At 40.1% G+C, this 13,940-nt stretch overlaps 1 protein-coding gene across 3 annotated transcripts in view; it reads right to left on the bottom strand.

Moving 5' to 3' along the window:
- The window catches only part of Grm1 (glutamate metabotropic receptor 1), a 367,695-nt gene that overhangs the window by 50,632 nt on the left and 303,123 nt on the right, over positions 1-13,940 (bottom strand). For all 3 annotated transcript variants that reach the window (XM_040758193.1, XM_040758192.1, XM_040758191.1), the window contains 2 exons: positions 7,877-8,123; positions 3,018-3,186 (listed from right to left, as the gene is read on the bottom strand). In XM_040758193.1, coding sequence (XP_040614127.1) covers positions 3,018-3,186; positions 7,877-8,123 — 416 coding nt within the window. The remainder of the gene's footprint in view (positions 1-3,017; positions 3,187-7,876; positions 8,124-13,940) is intronic.

Raw genomic sequence — 13,940 nt, 5'->3', positions numbered from 1 at the left:
GTGGCAAATTAGTGGTATTAGACTGTAAGTGCTATTATCTGGTAATGGAATTCAGATTTCATTTGTTTCTCTACCTCCCAAGGTGTTTATGGGAAATAAACAAGCATCTTCCCAATCCAGGTGCTGCTGAGAACAGACATGTTTTTCTCTTGCAGAGTACAGAATATTTTTAAAATTGGCCCCCGAGAGATTTGCATTTATGGTGAGTATTCCGCAATGGCTCAGCAATGATTACTGGGATCTCGTGTGAGAACGTCATATGGGTGTAACACAGACACACTGCCAGAAACACTTCAGTATCTAGGCAGACAAACGCATGCAGGCAGCCTTGCAATAGAGCTTGGAGAGAAAAAAGGCCTCTCTTCTGGAATGTCAATGGGAATACTGTGTGAGCATGCTCTGTGAGCACTCAGTCACGGCCTGCCTAAGACAGAATGACAGGAGAGGTTTTACGGGGATCTGTAATCTGGTGAATCCTTATGGGAAAAATGTTTTTCCTGCCAGTTTTCTCCTTCACCCTATACCTGGAAAATAAGATCATTTCATTAGCTGTTCAGCAATGACCATCCAACTGGAAAAGAGTCAAAAAGACTTTGATCTTGGACTTTTCTGTTCTCCCCACATATGACTTGAGTCACCCAATGTTTTGTTTTTCCTCTACATACAAACCAACTATTCAAACAAACAAAAGATCCCAATACAACAAAAATCCACTGGTCTGACGCCTCATAGTAACAGTTAAGGGTAAGTTTGATGCCTTGGATCTCAGAGGACATTTTCCTAAGTACCACCAGATGGCCTCATGTGAAAGAGTTCCATCTAGACAAGAAAGTGGATGTCTAGTGAGAAGTAGAGCTATTAGCTCATCCATGGTGTTTAGGCTGGAGTCACTCTTACACAACTGAAATGCCTCTGCATAGCCTGGAAACTAACATCGTCTCCCTATCTCCTTTGCCTCATACTATTCAGGCTATGATCAGATTCCTTGATGAATGAGATTCACTGTAGTCCATGTTCTGTTCCTAAAACAAAACACCAGAGGCTACAAGATTTATGAACAAGAGAGGATCATTTAGTTTGCAGTTTTGATGACTGGAAGTCCAAGATTGGACAGCACTATTTCACTGCTTATGAAGGCTTCTTGGTGCTACCTCACAACAAAGAGGAAAACTGTATGTAGAAGGGTCTAAGCACATGAATGACCTAACTTCAAAACACACTACTGCAATAATAACTTATTGGATGAGGCAAATGACAAATATTTATCTGTTTGGGATTGATACTGCCAATGACTTAATTAATTACTTTTCCATTGGTCCTACCTCTTATAGGTCCAACCACCTCTCCACATGGTTACACTGAGGATTACGTTGCCACACACAAACCATTGTGGCACACACACAGACTATAATACCCACCAACTAAGGGGCTAGCCATGGCCATGGTGGCCATAATAAGAGTTCATTAGCAGCCAGAGTATAATTATAGTGTTACTTCTTCTAAGAACACCCAAGACAGTTACAACTACAGCTGGTCTCAGAACTTCATTATTTCCTCAAAGTGGCTAGAGCTACCATGAATTTTTCCTCCCTGACAAGCCTTCTTAGCTGCGTCATGCTCTTCTGACAAGGCTTCCTAGCTGCTTCATGCTCTTAGAGGTCCCAAAACTTTCAACCTTTCTAGTAGTTCATATAAAGATTCTCAGTCATCCACAAGAAAACTTAGGTTAGGCTCTGGCCCCAGAAAACTTAAGTATACTGGGTGTTCCTCAGCATCCTTTGGACCTCCCTGTGCATGAGGAAGAGTCTGAAGCTCCTGGGCAGAGCACAGCATCATGATGACATAAGGAGGGGGGTCCAGATCTTCACACAAGATCGACTCCGGATCCAGCTGTGGCGTGCGACATTTACGTGACAGCCTGTCTGCTTCTTGAGATGAATCATAGCAAATTAGAGCTGGGGAGAGACCTATTAGTTTATCTGAGCCGCGAGCCTGCTAACTCACGGCCCCTCCCCTATTCTCTACTGCTTCCTGCATCACAGGAAACAGCCTGGACCTAAAGCTATGTTTCCCAACCTTCTTCACTGACCTTTCTCCCCAGCATACCCAGCAAGAAACCTGGTATTTTGCTTTTATATTCTCTAGTTTTCTGCACATTGTAATATTATGAGCTACTTACTTCCTCTCTCCCGAAAGTCCCTGGATATAATACAAAAATTGGAGGCTATCTTTGTTTAAAAAAATAATAATCCAGTTCAGGAGAACCAAAGTACTTGGTAGGGAAAGGGCACTGCTAATCAAAGTGTCTGCTTGGTTTTGGTGTTCCTCAGCCCCATGACTGATTGTCATTTTAGCTACATGTTTGTCATTGGACAGCTTCTGCCTTCTTTAACAACAGCTGGAATGGTGCCTAAGCGATATTACTGGTTTTGATTCCCACATTTACTTTTTGTCTAAGTTTTTAATTTTAACATAATTGGCAAAATGTTATACCAAGTTGTGCCACACGGAAGTTTGGTGTATGCATGCACTGTGTAATGATTGCCACAGTGAAGTTCATTACCACATCCATCACAGGCCACGCTGTGCATTAGATCCCCAGAGCTTTCTTTAGTAATAGCTGCCACTATGACTAAGCACCATTACTGGCTTCCACACTTACTTCTGTTTCGATTTTTAATGCTGTTATTCATCTCCTTGCTGCCTACATTTGTATGTAAGTCTCCAGCTTGTCATTGCTATTAAAATAAAACTTAACACTATTTCAATAGTTCATATAGTTCCTAAGCAAATATCTAGAGATCTAAATATCTAATATCATCTAAATATCTAAAATCCTATCTCCTAACCTAAGAGTCACCTATGTCTTAACCTTTCTTTTCAGTTTTAGCTAAACATAAGGGCATGAACAGTAATTCCCTTTTTGGATCATGTTGCTTTAAAATATGCTTTGCTTCCTACTGCACAGGTGGTCAGCATCCTTTCCAATAATGTCCAGGGATGCATTCCTGGCTTACCTTAATCTGACCCTTTAAGCAAGGTTCGCTGCACACAGAGCGGACCATCCCACTTTTGTTCATCTGAATTTTGTAATCATCGATGTTCAGCACGCCTTCATGCCAGGTTCCCACGTGGACATAGTCATAACGATTAGCTTCAGTGTACTGCAGATTCATGATGTCATACCTGCATAGGAAGTAAACACATGTGAGTCTTCCTGATAGAGAAAAAAAGGAGACTTTTAAATAAGTGGGTTTTAATGAAAGAAGAGAAATCTAAGTTAGGGTCACCACACATCCCAGCACCAGCAACTGTCACATTTATAGTTCATTCTGAATACTTCCTCTTTTCAGAGAATATCTGTATACCATCAGGTTTTGCTAAAGAATATATTATTCTCAAACTTTTTCTTGGTTTATACTTCAAAAGTAATGATATGTTTTGTTCAGTTGGTCAGTTGATCAACTAACTCCTTAAACCCATGTGGTACACTTTGAACAAGTAACAATCCATGAGTACATTAATTTCCATGCTTGATTGTTTTTATTTCATATACCCTTTTTATATTCAGTTGCAATTTTCATTACAATAAACTTTTAAGTGGGAAGTGGAGGTATTATAAGGCTTAGAATTACTGAGTACAAATAAAACAAGGAACCTGAAAAGGGCATCTTTAGTTAGTAAAGAGGTTGAGGATTTAATGTGTGTTATATGATATGTGTGCATATTATATGTTGTGTTTGCTCCATATGTGTGTGGTGCACACACGTGAATGCATGGGTGATGTCCATGTTTACTTGTGGAGTCTTGAATATGACATTTGCCATCTTCTTTCAATCTCTATCTTGCTGCCTGGTACTAGGGTCTCTCATTGAGCCAGAAGCTCATCAATTTAGCTACATTGGTCAGCCAGTGAGCTCCTGGATCTTCCTGTTTCTAACCCCCCATGTTGGGGCTATAATATGAGTAACTGTTCCTGGTGTTTTATAAACATGCTAGAGATTTGAACACAGGTCTTCTTGTTTATCAAGCAAGCACTCTTACCCATAGAGCCATCTTGCCAGCCAATTTATTATTCTGTACATTGACTTTCAAAGGGATCTCTTCCTGATTGAGACAAACATTTGTGGAACTGAACAATTGGTGTCATCTATGTCAGTAGCTTCCAATGCTGCACAAAAAACCTGAAATCGTCCTGTAGTAAGGGTGGCAACATGTACCTTTCTTTTTTCTGTTTTCTTTTTTCCCCTAAGAAATGTTTACTACAACCAAAATATCTTCTGGGAGCCATACGATGGCTAAAGCAGAGGACTTGTCATCAAGATGTGTGCTCTGGAGCTTTGTCTCACATTTTAATAGTAAGCTGTACTACTCAGAACTGCCACGAATCTTTGTAACTTTCTTAGGGTACTTATATGGATTTAGGGACCTAAGACACGTCAGAAGTTACTTTGTATTTCGGGAACATGCATAGGTCTTATATATGAATGTCTACATCTTCCCCAAATTCATGTGCTAAGACCCTTACTCCAAAGTGATTGGACAGTGACAGGGTCATGAGGAGGGAGCCCTCAGGGTCAAGATTCTTGCCTCTGCAAAAACAGCTTGAGAAAGCTCTCATGCTTTTCTAGTACATATGCCACCATTAGAAGGGACCATGCATGAGTCAGTAAGCAGGCCCTTGTCAGACTCCTTAATCTTAGGTTTCCTGTCTTCTTGGTTGGGTTCACCAAATGTCTACTATTAATAAACCACAGGGCAGATGGTATCTTATACATCCCCAAAGGTAAGACTCGGAGTGCATTTGAATCATTGTTTAAGATCATGGTTCTATTTCTACGAACTTGTTAATATGCTGGCTAATTCTACTACATAAAAAAACAACAACCACAAAAAAAAAACTTGGGAAGACATTGCTGTTGGCATAGTCACTTATTTATGACAGTCCTCTAGTGGTTCCCGATCCCCCCAACTATAACATACAGTAATTTACCTAAACTCTATGCTTGGCTTCTTCCTTGATCTGCAGAGGGACTGTTGTCTGCTGAGCTTTGCACAGTCCTTAACCTCCTGTACTAGATCATGAGTCATCATGGCTCCCTCTCCTTATGCTTAGCCAAAGAACTAGAGGGCCATGAACCAGAGCATATACCTCTTCCTGAGCAGAGTTCTATCCCACCGGATCTCCTTACCCCTGCTTCATTCATTCCAGAATTGCCAGGTTCAGTCTCATTCTCAGTACTCTGGACAACTGCTGTCTATTAGCTGTACCTGATAGACAGTTGGACCTGGCCCCACCTCCTTATCTAGAGGTTAACTATCCATTTACTGGCTTTGTTTTGCTTGTTCTTAATGTGCAAATGTGTGCTGCCTCCCACAGGGTAACTCAAGGCTTCTCCACATTCAAATTCTAACAGTTTCTACAAATAGCAGCTTCCTGAAAGAAAAGCAACAGTAATGGAACTTTCCCCTTGCCCACTGGGGACAACTTACAGAGTGTGCCTGGAGCTCATTATTTATCTTTTGCTGCTCTGGCTTTTGGCTAATACTTATGACCCCCTTGTTGCTGAGGCTTACCAGAATATTTCAAAGTAGCTCTGTGTGGGGGTTAAGAGGCTATTAATTGTGAGCTTGTGGCCCACAGTCGTCTAGGGGTCAATGAAAAATCTACACCTCCAATTCCTCTACATTTTGAACACATGCAATGAACCTGTTGTGACTGTCCAATAGGGTCTTTCTATTTTTCCATTAATTTCTGCACTTTACTCCATATTAGGATGTGACACTTCCTCACAAGCTTAATGATGGCATTGCAAGCTGCCAATGTAAACCATCTTCCCCCTGTAAATCACTTCCTGAGACTCTTATTAGCACCTCCTCATTCGTTCTTTCATAAAGAAAATCATTTCACACTTCATTAGCATTTGGAAGCCGAAAATTTCACAATATTTTATTATGAAAACACTTTTTAAAAAAAGTTCCAAACGCTGGAAGAGAAACAACAACAACAAAACTACTAGCTATTAAGGGAGGGATGCAGGCTTGTGGAAGAAAAGATCTTCCAGTACTGGCATGCAAATAATAAACACAGCCCCTCCACCCCGTTTCAACCCCAGGGTTCCTTCCCGGTATGTGCTTTCCCTTTATTTGAAATACTCTTATGTGAATGTAAATCACATCCACATGGATCCTCCTCAGTGCACTCAGTTTCTGTTGTGTGATGATTAACTGAAGTAATTACCAGACGGACCAAGAACCTGAGATCCTATGACAGGAGCTAGATGCCCAGGGAGGTGATGAGAGGACTGAATCCATTACATTGACCAGTCTCATGCAGGAGGAAAGAATCCCTGAAAAGGGATCCCGGGAAGACTCGCAAGTTTAACGTGTAATTAAAGATGGAAGACATAGAAGCTGAGTTGCTTTCTTATGATCGGGATGCCTTATAAATGATAAAAGAGAAAAATGCATTTACTGAGTGTGAAAATTCTCCAGCCCCGTGCTAATTAAACACTAAGTAAATTCCATGTGTGATTTGAAGTTCTGCTCTTGCTGTCATTACTATTATTATTATTATTATCATTATTATTATTATTACTAATGCTGTTTGGGATCATGGAGGAGGCTTTACAGTACAAGTCTGACCCTCTACTAAGCCTCATTTTCAATGGATTCAGGATTATAATAGTGGAGTTATATAATAGTGGGGTTATATAATAGTGGGGATTCTCCTGAATCTCAAACCTTTTGTTCCTCCTGATACTGTGTCTTAAGGTGCTTAGAGCCCCACATTTCCAGGCCCTGGAGAATCCATTCTACTCACATTCCAATCAACAACTGCCCCCACCTAACTGGCATCTTGGAAGGAATCCTGCAGCACATGGTTTTAATGTTGACAAAGACATATCATTTTATCCTGTATTGAGCTGTTGGATTTTTATGGGAGATTTCACTTAACCCACACAGAGGATTCCCCACAGGTAGAACTTGACTCCTCCATGAACATTCTCTCACAGTACTTCCATTGTGACACAAAGGATGCTTCCAGCAATTTTTCCTCATTTTAGGATTAGATAAAAAGCAGCATGGTGTGACAAGGCGATTACAAACCCCAGGGTCAGATCACACTGCCTCCACCACCACTCGCTCTGTGTGTGACTTTTAGTGATAGGCTTACTTTGACACTCATTATCGTTCAGAAAGGAAACTAATGCACCAAGAGTTGTAAGACTTAAATAATTTGATGTTTCAAGTTAGCATAAAACATGTTTCCCCAAGAATCTCTAAGTCTATAAAACCACACTCTGGAAGATAGCAGGGCCTCTATGATGGGCACACTGCATCATTTAGAGGCTCATGGCCTCTTGCCTTCCTGCTATAGATTTCAATTCCTCTGTCATTCTTATTATCTCTTTCCTATGAAAATGCGCATGAATTAATACAGTTAATATTGACACAGAACACATTCACTATGTACCAGCTATGTATGAGCTCACTGATGGCATCAAAACAAATGTTGAAGAACAGACTGTGTGTAAAATGACTCAAAGGAAAATTATATATATATATATATATATATATATGTATTATATATATGTGTGTGTGTGTGTGTGTGTGTGTGTGTGTGTGTGTGCGTTTTAGGAGGTCTCAGGAATCCTGAGGGAAAAGCTAGGTAATATCTTGGTGTGAGGGTAGCTAGCAGGGTGTAGGGTTCTTAGAGTTAAACATGACGTATTTGACTCTTTCAAAAACAGTGTGGTCTTAGTCTCATCTATATTTTTATCTGTCTAGGTGAGTTTATCTTCAGCATTCCCAAACCATGGGACCTTAGTTGTCAGGATCTGGCTCAGGGGTCACGAGGATATAGATTCTTTACCTTCCAGGAGCATCTCCCTTTTCATCGAACCACACCTCCTCTCCAGACACGCCCACAAAGGAGGATTTGATGAGGAAATCCAGGAGCTTCCTGCCATCAATGGGTTTCATGGCATCACACAGGCCCACATGGCCAGGACACAGAGCGTGGTGCATGTTCTGCAGCCCATGGGCCATGGCGTAGATGGCGTTGATGACAAACCCCATTTTACTGTCCTGAACATAGTTTTCTTCTAAGCTTTCATTGCCTGTAACAATAGAAACAGATCACTGCCAAGGTCACAAGCACGCATCAAGCCAGGCCTACACACTCAGTGTTCAGTGCAAATGGGGGCTAACCACCCAATACTCAGCACAAATCATGGCTACACACTCAGTGTTCAGTGCAAATCGGAGCTAACCACCCAATACTCAGTACAAATCATGGCTACACACTCAGTGTTCAGTGCAAATGGGGGCTAACCACCCAATACTCAGCACAAATCATGGCTACACAATCAGTGTTAAGTGCAAATCGGAGCTAACCACCCAATACTCAGTACAAATCATGGCTACACAATCAGTGTTCAGTGCAAATGGGGGCTAACCACCCAATACTCAGCACAAATCATGGCTACACAATCAGTGTTAAGTGCAAATCGGAGGTAACCACCCAATACTCAGTACAAATAAGGGCTACACAATCAGTGTTCAGTGCAAATGGGGGCTAACCACCCAATACTCAGCACAAATCAGGGCTACAAACACTGAAAGGGATCATGATGTTGGTAAAAAGCAAAGCCCACTTTGTACTTTTGACCAACTGTACTATATTCTGTCTGATAACATTGTATTTTCCCCTTTCCCTTCTTTATTCAGTAAATATTTTATGAGTTATGGTGCAAACAGCATTGAGGTGAAAATAAAGAATTTTCATATAAGTAAATCATCCATCAAGGAGTTTTGCAGGTACTTATATGCAAACCTCCTCAACTCATGGTACAGGGAAATGATTTTTGCATCTGTTATGATGATCTATAATTCATGGTAATTCCACTTGTACAAAGTCAAGTCTCTGATGGTTTGCTTTTGTGACTCTCCTTATATTGTCATCTCTAGCAACATAAAAAGCCAGGATTAGAAGAATGATGTTTGAAATGCACTTGTGAATCAGCAGACACTTGGAATTATTTTGTGATGGAAAAGTCATATTCTACAACAAATTTATCCCTGTTTACGTGTGAATCACAAGCTTTGTTACTTGCGAATTTTGAAAGCCCTGTATTCCTTTCTACTCCTGTTAGAGGTTGAGTAAAACTTCTCCAACTTCCGGCTAGTTTCATAGCAACTGTAGCATTAGATCTGACCTCCATAATGGAAATCTCTGCTTTAGGACATGGATATGCATGAGAAATTTAGAGACGATTTGGGCTTTGTGAAATAAAAGTAACACTTTTGGAAAACAAAATCGACTTTGAATACATCACCAGCATACTTTAGGGACTCTCAACTTGGTTCTTAGATTCACTCTAAGAGCTAGCTGAGGGGATTTACAAAATCCAGATTAGAGTCTCTAGAAGGAACAGTAAGGAACTTTGACTTTGATGTTGAAATTGGAATAAAAATAGAAATTCCTAGAGTTCTATTTAAAGAATGGTCTATTTAGACGAAGTTGAAAATTGAGACAGATACTTGTGTATCAACCCCAAGAGTGAGGTGCAGATTATGGAATCAACTCAAAATCCATCTTCCAAATGCTTGACCAGTCCATGTTAGGGGTGGAATCTGCTTAAGTACTACTTGTCAGATGGAAAGAAAATGTTCCAAGAGGAAAGTAAAAGTACGACAGGTCAAGAGGGCACTGGAAAATCAAACACAAAGAATGAGCTCACAACGTTGGACTAGGAAGAAAGTGCAAATGCCCCTTGCAAAAGTTGCCAAGTCTTTGAAATAAGGTGACTGAGGTCTGTTGGTATCACCAGTAAAACCAGTCTTAACCCAGTGGTTGTCTAGTGGTACTTCATTCATCAGCACCAAGGCAGAACCTATTCTTGGATGTCCTTTTGATCCTTATTTAGGGCGATCATATAACTTATCCAAAATGGGTCATTTCTTTTCAGGATGAAAGTGAGTGGGAATCATAATTTTTCCAGAATGCAAGTGCTAAGAAGGCAAGCTGGGGAAAGTGATACATATTCCCGAGGCTATGACCTCCAACTGTACCTACTTAACAATCATAGTATGGGTAGACTTTATGTATATACATAGGTAAATATAAACACATGTAAGTATATCATACAGTCAGAATACTTTAATTTTAATCAATTTTATATTTATTTAATTTTAATGACAAGTACATAATAATACAATTTTGAGTGTATGTTGTAACTCAGTAAATGAGCTCTTCCAGACAGACATTAACCTTCCCACTTTATAGGTGAGGAAAGAGCAGGGTATGATATGGCTCCAAATGCCTTTCCTCTTTCAGTTATGCTCAGTAGCTACATGGGGCAGATACAGGAGTTTTGCACAGGAGGCAGAAGCAGGGAATTGAGCTGTGCACCAAAATCTTTGTAAGCCCTGTTTAGTGTGTCTCCCTTGAATTAATCCAATTGTTCACAGATGCCCTACAAGGGGAAGTCCTGGTATTCAATCCACCAGCAGCATTCTATGACAGAGAAACCCAGTATGCCATATTTGTCATAGAGAGACCTAGAATCCTTGACACTGTTTCTAAGCAATGTTCAGAAGATAAAACATTCATGTTCTTCCAAATAAACCTGACAGCACTCAAGTCTCCCTGTCCTCCTAGTCCACTGGCTCTGCATGTGAAAAGGGCAGCTACAATGAGAACTCTCTCTTCAGATACCAGCCCAGGTTCAACCTTATTAGCCCCACTATAATGAGCTAATAGTTGGCTGTACAAGAACATTTGCTTTGTCACAACTGCCCCAGATCATATTGTGGAGATGTATCATGTGTATCTCTTTCTCTCATATATCTACTTACTTGTCTAAGTAACTATGAATTCTATACAGTGTGTGTTTATTTCTTTGTTTTCCATGTCCCCCAAAGATCATATATTTTCAGAAACAGCAAATTATGAATTGAAAACTAACAACATTGTCATTTGGTGGGAAGGTAAAGTATTTCCATTCCCTGGGATTTACTGCCTTTTCATAACACTAGTCTCAGTGTTATTTGTGAGAAGGGGATTTCATGTTTCTTTTTCTGTGGTGCAATAATTGTTATAGACTACTAGGGGGTCATTAAACCATCACCTTTTAAAATATACTAAATAGAGTCACACAATCGAGGTTGACGGTGTTTATTTACGTTCAAAAGAATACCTGCCTGCTGACTTCATGGAGGATTGTGAAAATAGCTACCTCAGTTGTAAATAGTAATCTTGTTCTTGTTGCAGATGCATAATAAACAGTATAAACTGCTCCTGGAGTCAGTGGCAAACAGGCCTCCGTGGGCTTGGGATTCTGCATTGAATGTTCTGAAATCAGGGCACTCTGGTGCTTGGACAAAGAACCAGCAGTTTCATCATTGATGTTCAGGTGGGATATCCAGCACACCGGTATAATGAAAGGAAGTCCAGACTAGGCACCTGTGCAGCTGGATCTAGAGGCAGCCCTCCCATTGCCCATAATCAACACACTTCCCATAAGCCATGGGACTTTGCCTCAGTTTCCTAACCTTAAAATAGCACACATGGGTTAGATTATCCTGGTGAAGTTCTGTCCCCCTTAACTTCTCCACGCTGCTCCTCAACTCAAATTACTGGTCCTTGTGACTGGTGGAGAATTTCACCTGCATTATCTTTGTCACCTCTTGCAGGAGAAGACGGAAACTCAGGGAAGTCAAACTGTGCCAGGAAGAGTTGCCTTCCTTCACCGTGTACACTTTCCCAAAGACGTTTGCTCTTTCACCTTTCACCTTTCACCTCTCGTGCTTGTGGGCAGAATAAGAAAGAGGCCTGATGTTTCTCTTAGGTTGGAGGCAGACATTTCACGTAAACTTACTGGTTGTTTCTATGGCCAATAGAGACTGTAAAACTGTGGTCCGTGTTTCTTTTTAAGTTGCACTGGAGATTGGACAGGATAGACTCTCCAGTTCTGGGGTCAATGCTTAAAATGACATCTAGGGTCAATCTTTAAAAGTTATTTGTGAGTAGGTGTGTAACTAACACAGGCCCACATCTACTTCTATTTTGTGTGTGTGTGTGTCAGTTTTTCTTTACTTTTCAAAACTTTTAGCTATGCATAGTAGCTCACATCTATAATCCTAGAGCTTCAGAGGCTGTTTCAGGGTTATATAATTAATGTTCAAGGCTCAGGTGCGCTACATAGCAAATTCCAGGCCAGACTGAGTTACATCATGAAACCCTAACTCAAATAAAACACAACTCAAAAGTTTCTCCTTGGGAATGGACACACCCACAGTAAAATGCTGAAATCTTTATTATGCAGGTAAATGAATTTTCACGTATGTACATATCTATGTAACTGCTATAAGATATCAACACAGGACATTTTCATAAGACATGTGTTTATGTAGGACTTCCTTCATGTATGCCACCAATGTTTGATCCCTTTGATGGTGCAGGTCCCAAGTATTTGGCTTTCTGGTTCCACTCTAATTGGTACACTTTTAATTTTTAAAATTCTGTTTGGCCTTAGTATACAAATATACTATTGACATTTGTATAGCAGTCCTGGTTATCCTGTAACCTTGGTAATTTCACTTCCTTGTTTATCTCTGAGAAAGGGTCTTTACTTTGAACAAATGATCCCACCTGGCTTCTCCAGCACTGGGATCATGAGCTTACACCAACATAATTGGCTGAATTTACTTATTAATTCTAATTTGTCACAGTGTTAAATGACTTTGTACATTGGCATTGTTTATTGAACTGATGTTTAATCAGCCTCCTCCAGGCCTACTTGTTTGGAAGCAGATTGGAGAAGTCCACTGGTGAGCCCTCTAAAATCCCACTAGTTAAATGTTCAATAACCCATGACTAGTAAGGACAGAGACCAGAGACCATGTACATATGAAGCTATTTCTTTCCAAATAGCACTGTGCACACATATAGCAACCTTCTCTAGTAACTGAAGAGGCTGTATAAGAAACAGTGTATTTGTACCAAAAAAAAAAAAAGACTTCAATGTGAATTTGTTCTGCATTTCAAAAAACTACTGACCTGCTTTCAGTGTCCTAAGTTCCAAAATATACTAGTTCCAGTTAAAACTACTTTGTTGGTGCCTGGACTTCCCACTTTATTAATCTGTTCCCACCAGGATGCCTGTAAGTCTGGTTGCATTGACTCTTTAAAATCTGGGTCCTTGGAACTAACTTCAAATTAAAAATGCAAATACAATAAGTAATATTTTACCTTCTCAAAAAAATAGGGAGAATTCTGGGAACTATTAATAACTACATTTCTCCCTGGGGGAAAAATTCAGTGTCTTGGCATTTGTCTCTCCACATCTTCATTTTCTTTGACAGCATTATATGTTCAATACACTATTTGATACAGAGTCATTCAGATTGAGATAGAAAGGTCGATGATTATTTTCTACTGTTAACAAATCAAGGGAAGAAGATGACATTCAGGTTCCTTTGCATTGCCAAGTAGTAGATTTATTGAAGGAAGATTAATCAGGCTGTTTTTAAAATACTGACTCCCAAGAATACAGTGCCCTCAGTTTGGCTTAAAGGCTTAGGCAGCTAAATTTTCTATATAACATTCCCAGAGAGAATTTATGATGAGATTCAGAATAGCCTGGTCTTACCCATGTTCAAGTCTAAGAGCTGTGACTGCTTTGTTTCCCTGATTCCACATTTTTCTCATCCCATAAGGATTCTCTGCTAATAGCACAGAAAAATGTGGCCCTCCCCTTATTTTCTATTCCTAGTATTAAAATGTAAATGAAATCCTATGTGGGATCAGAGAGAAGAAAAGGAGGGCCATTTAGTCAAGTCTATGCTATCACTGCTATTGTTAGTTGAAATCCTAATGCTTAATCTCACCTGTGCTTCACATGGGAACATTCTAAGCACATTCTTGCAATCTA

This window comes from Mesocricetus auratus, unplaced genomic scaffold (genome assembly GCF_017639785.1).
Source record: "Mesocricetus auratus isolate SY011 unplaced genomic scaffold, BCM_Maur_2.0 Super-Scaffold_100018, whole genome shotgun sequence".
Taxonomy (NCBI): Eukaryota; Metazoa; Chordata; class Mammalia; order Rodentia; family Cricetidae; genus Mesocricetus; species Mesocricetus auratus.
This window is presented reverse-complemented; position numbering and strand designations above follow the sequence as displayed.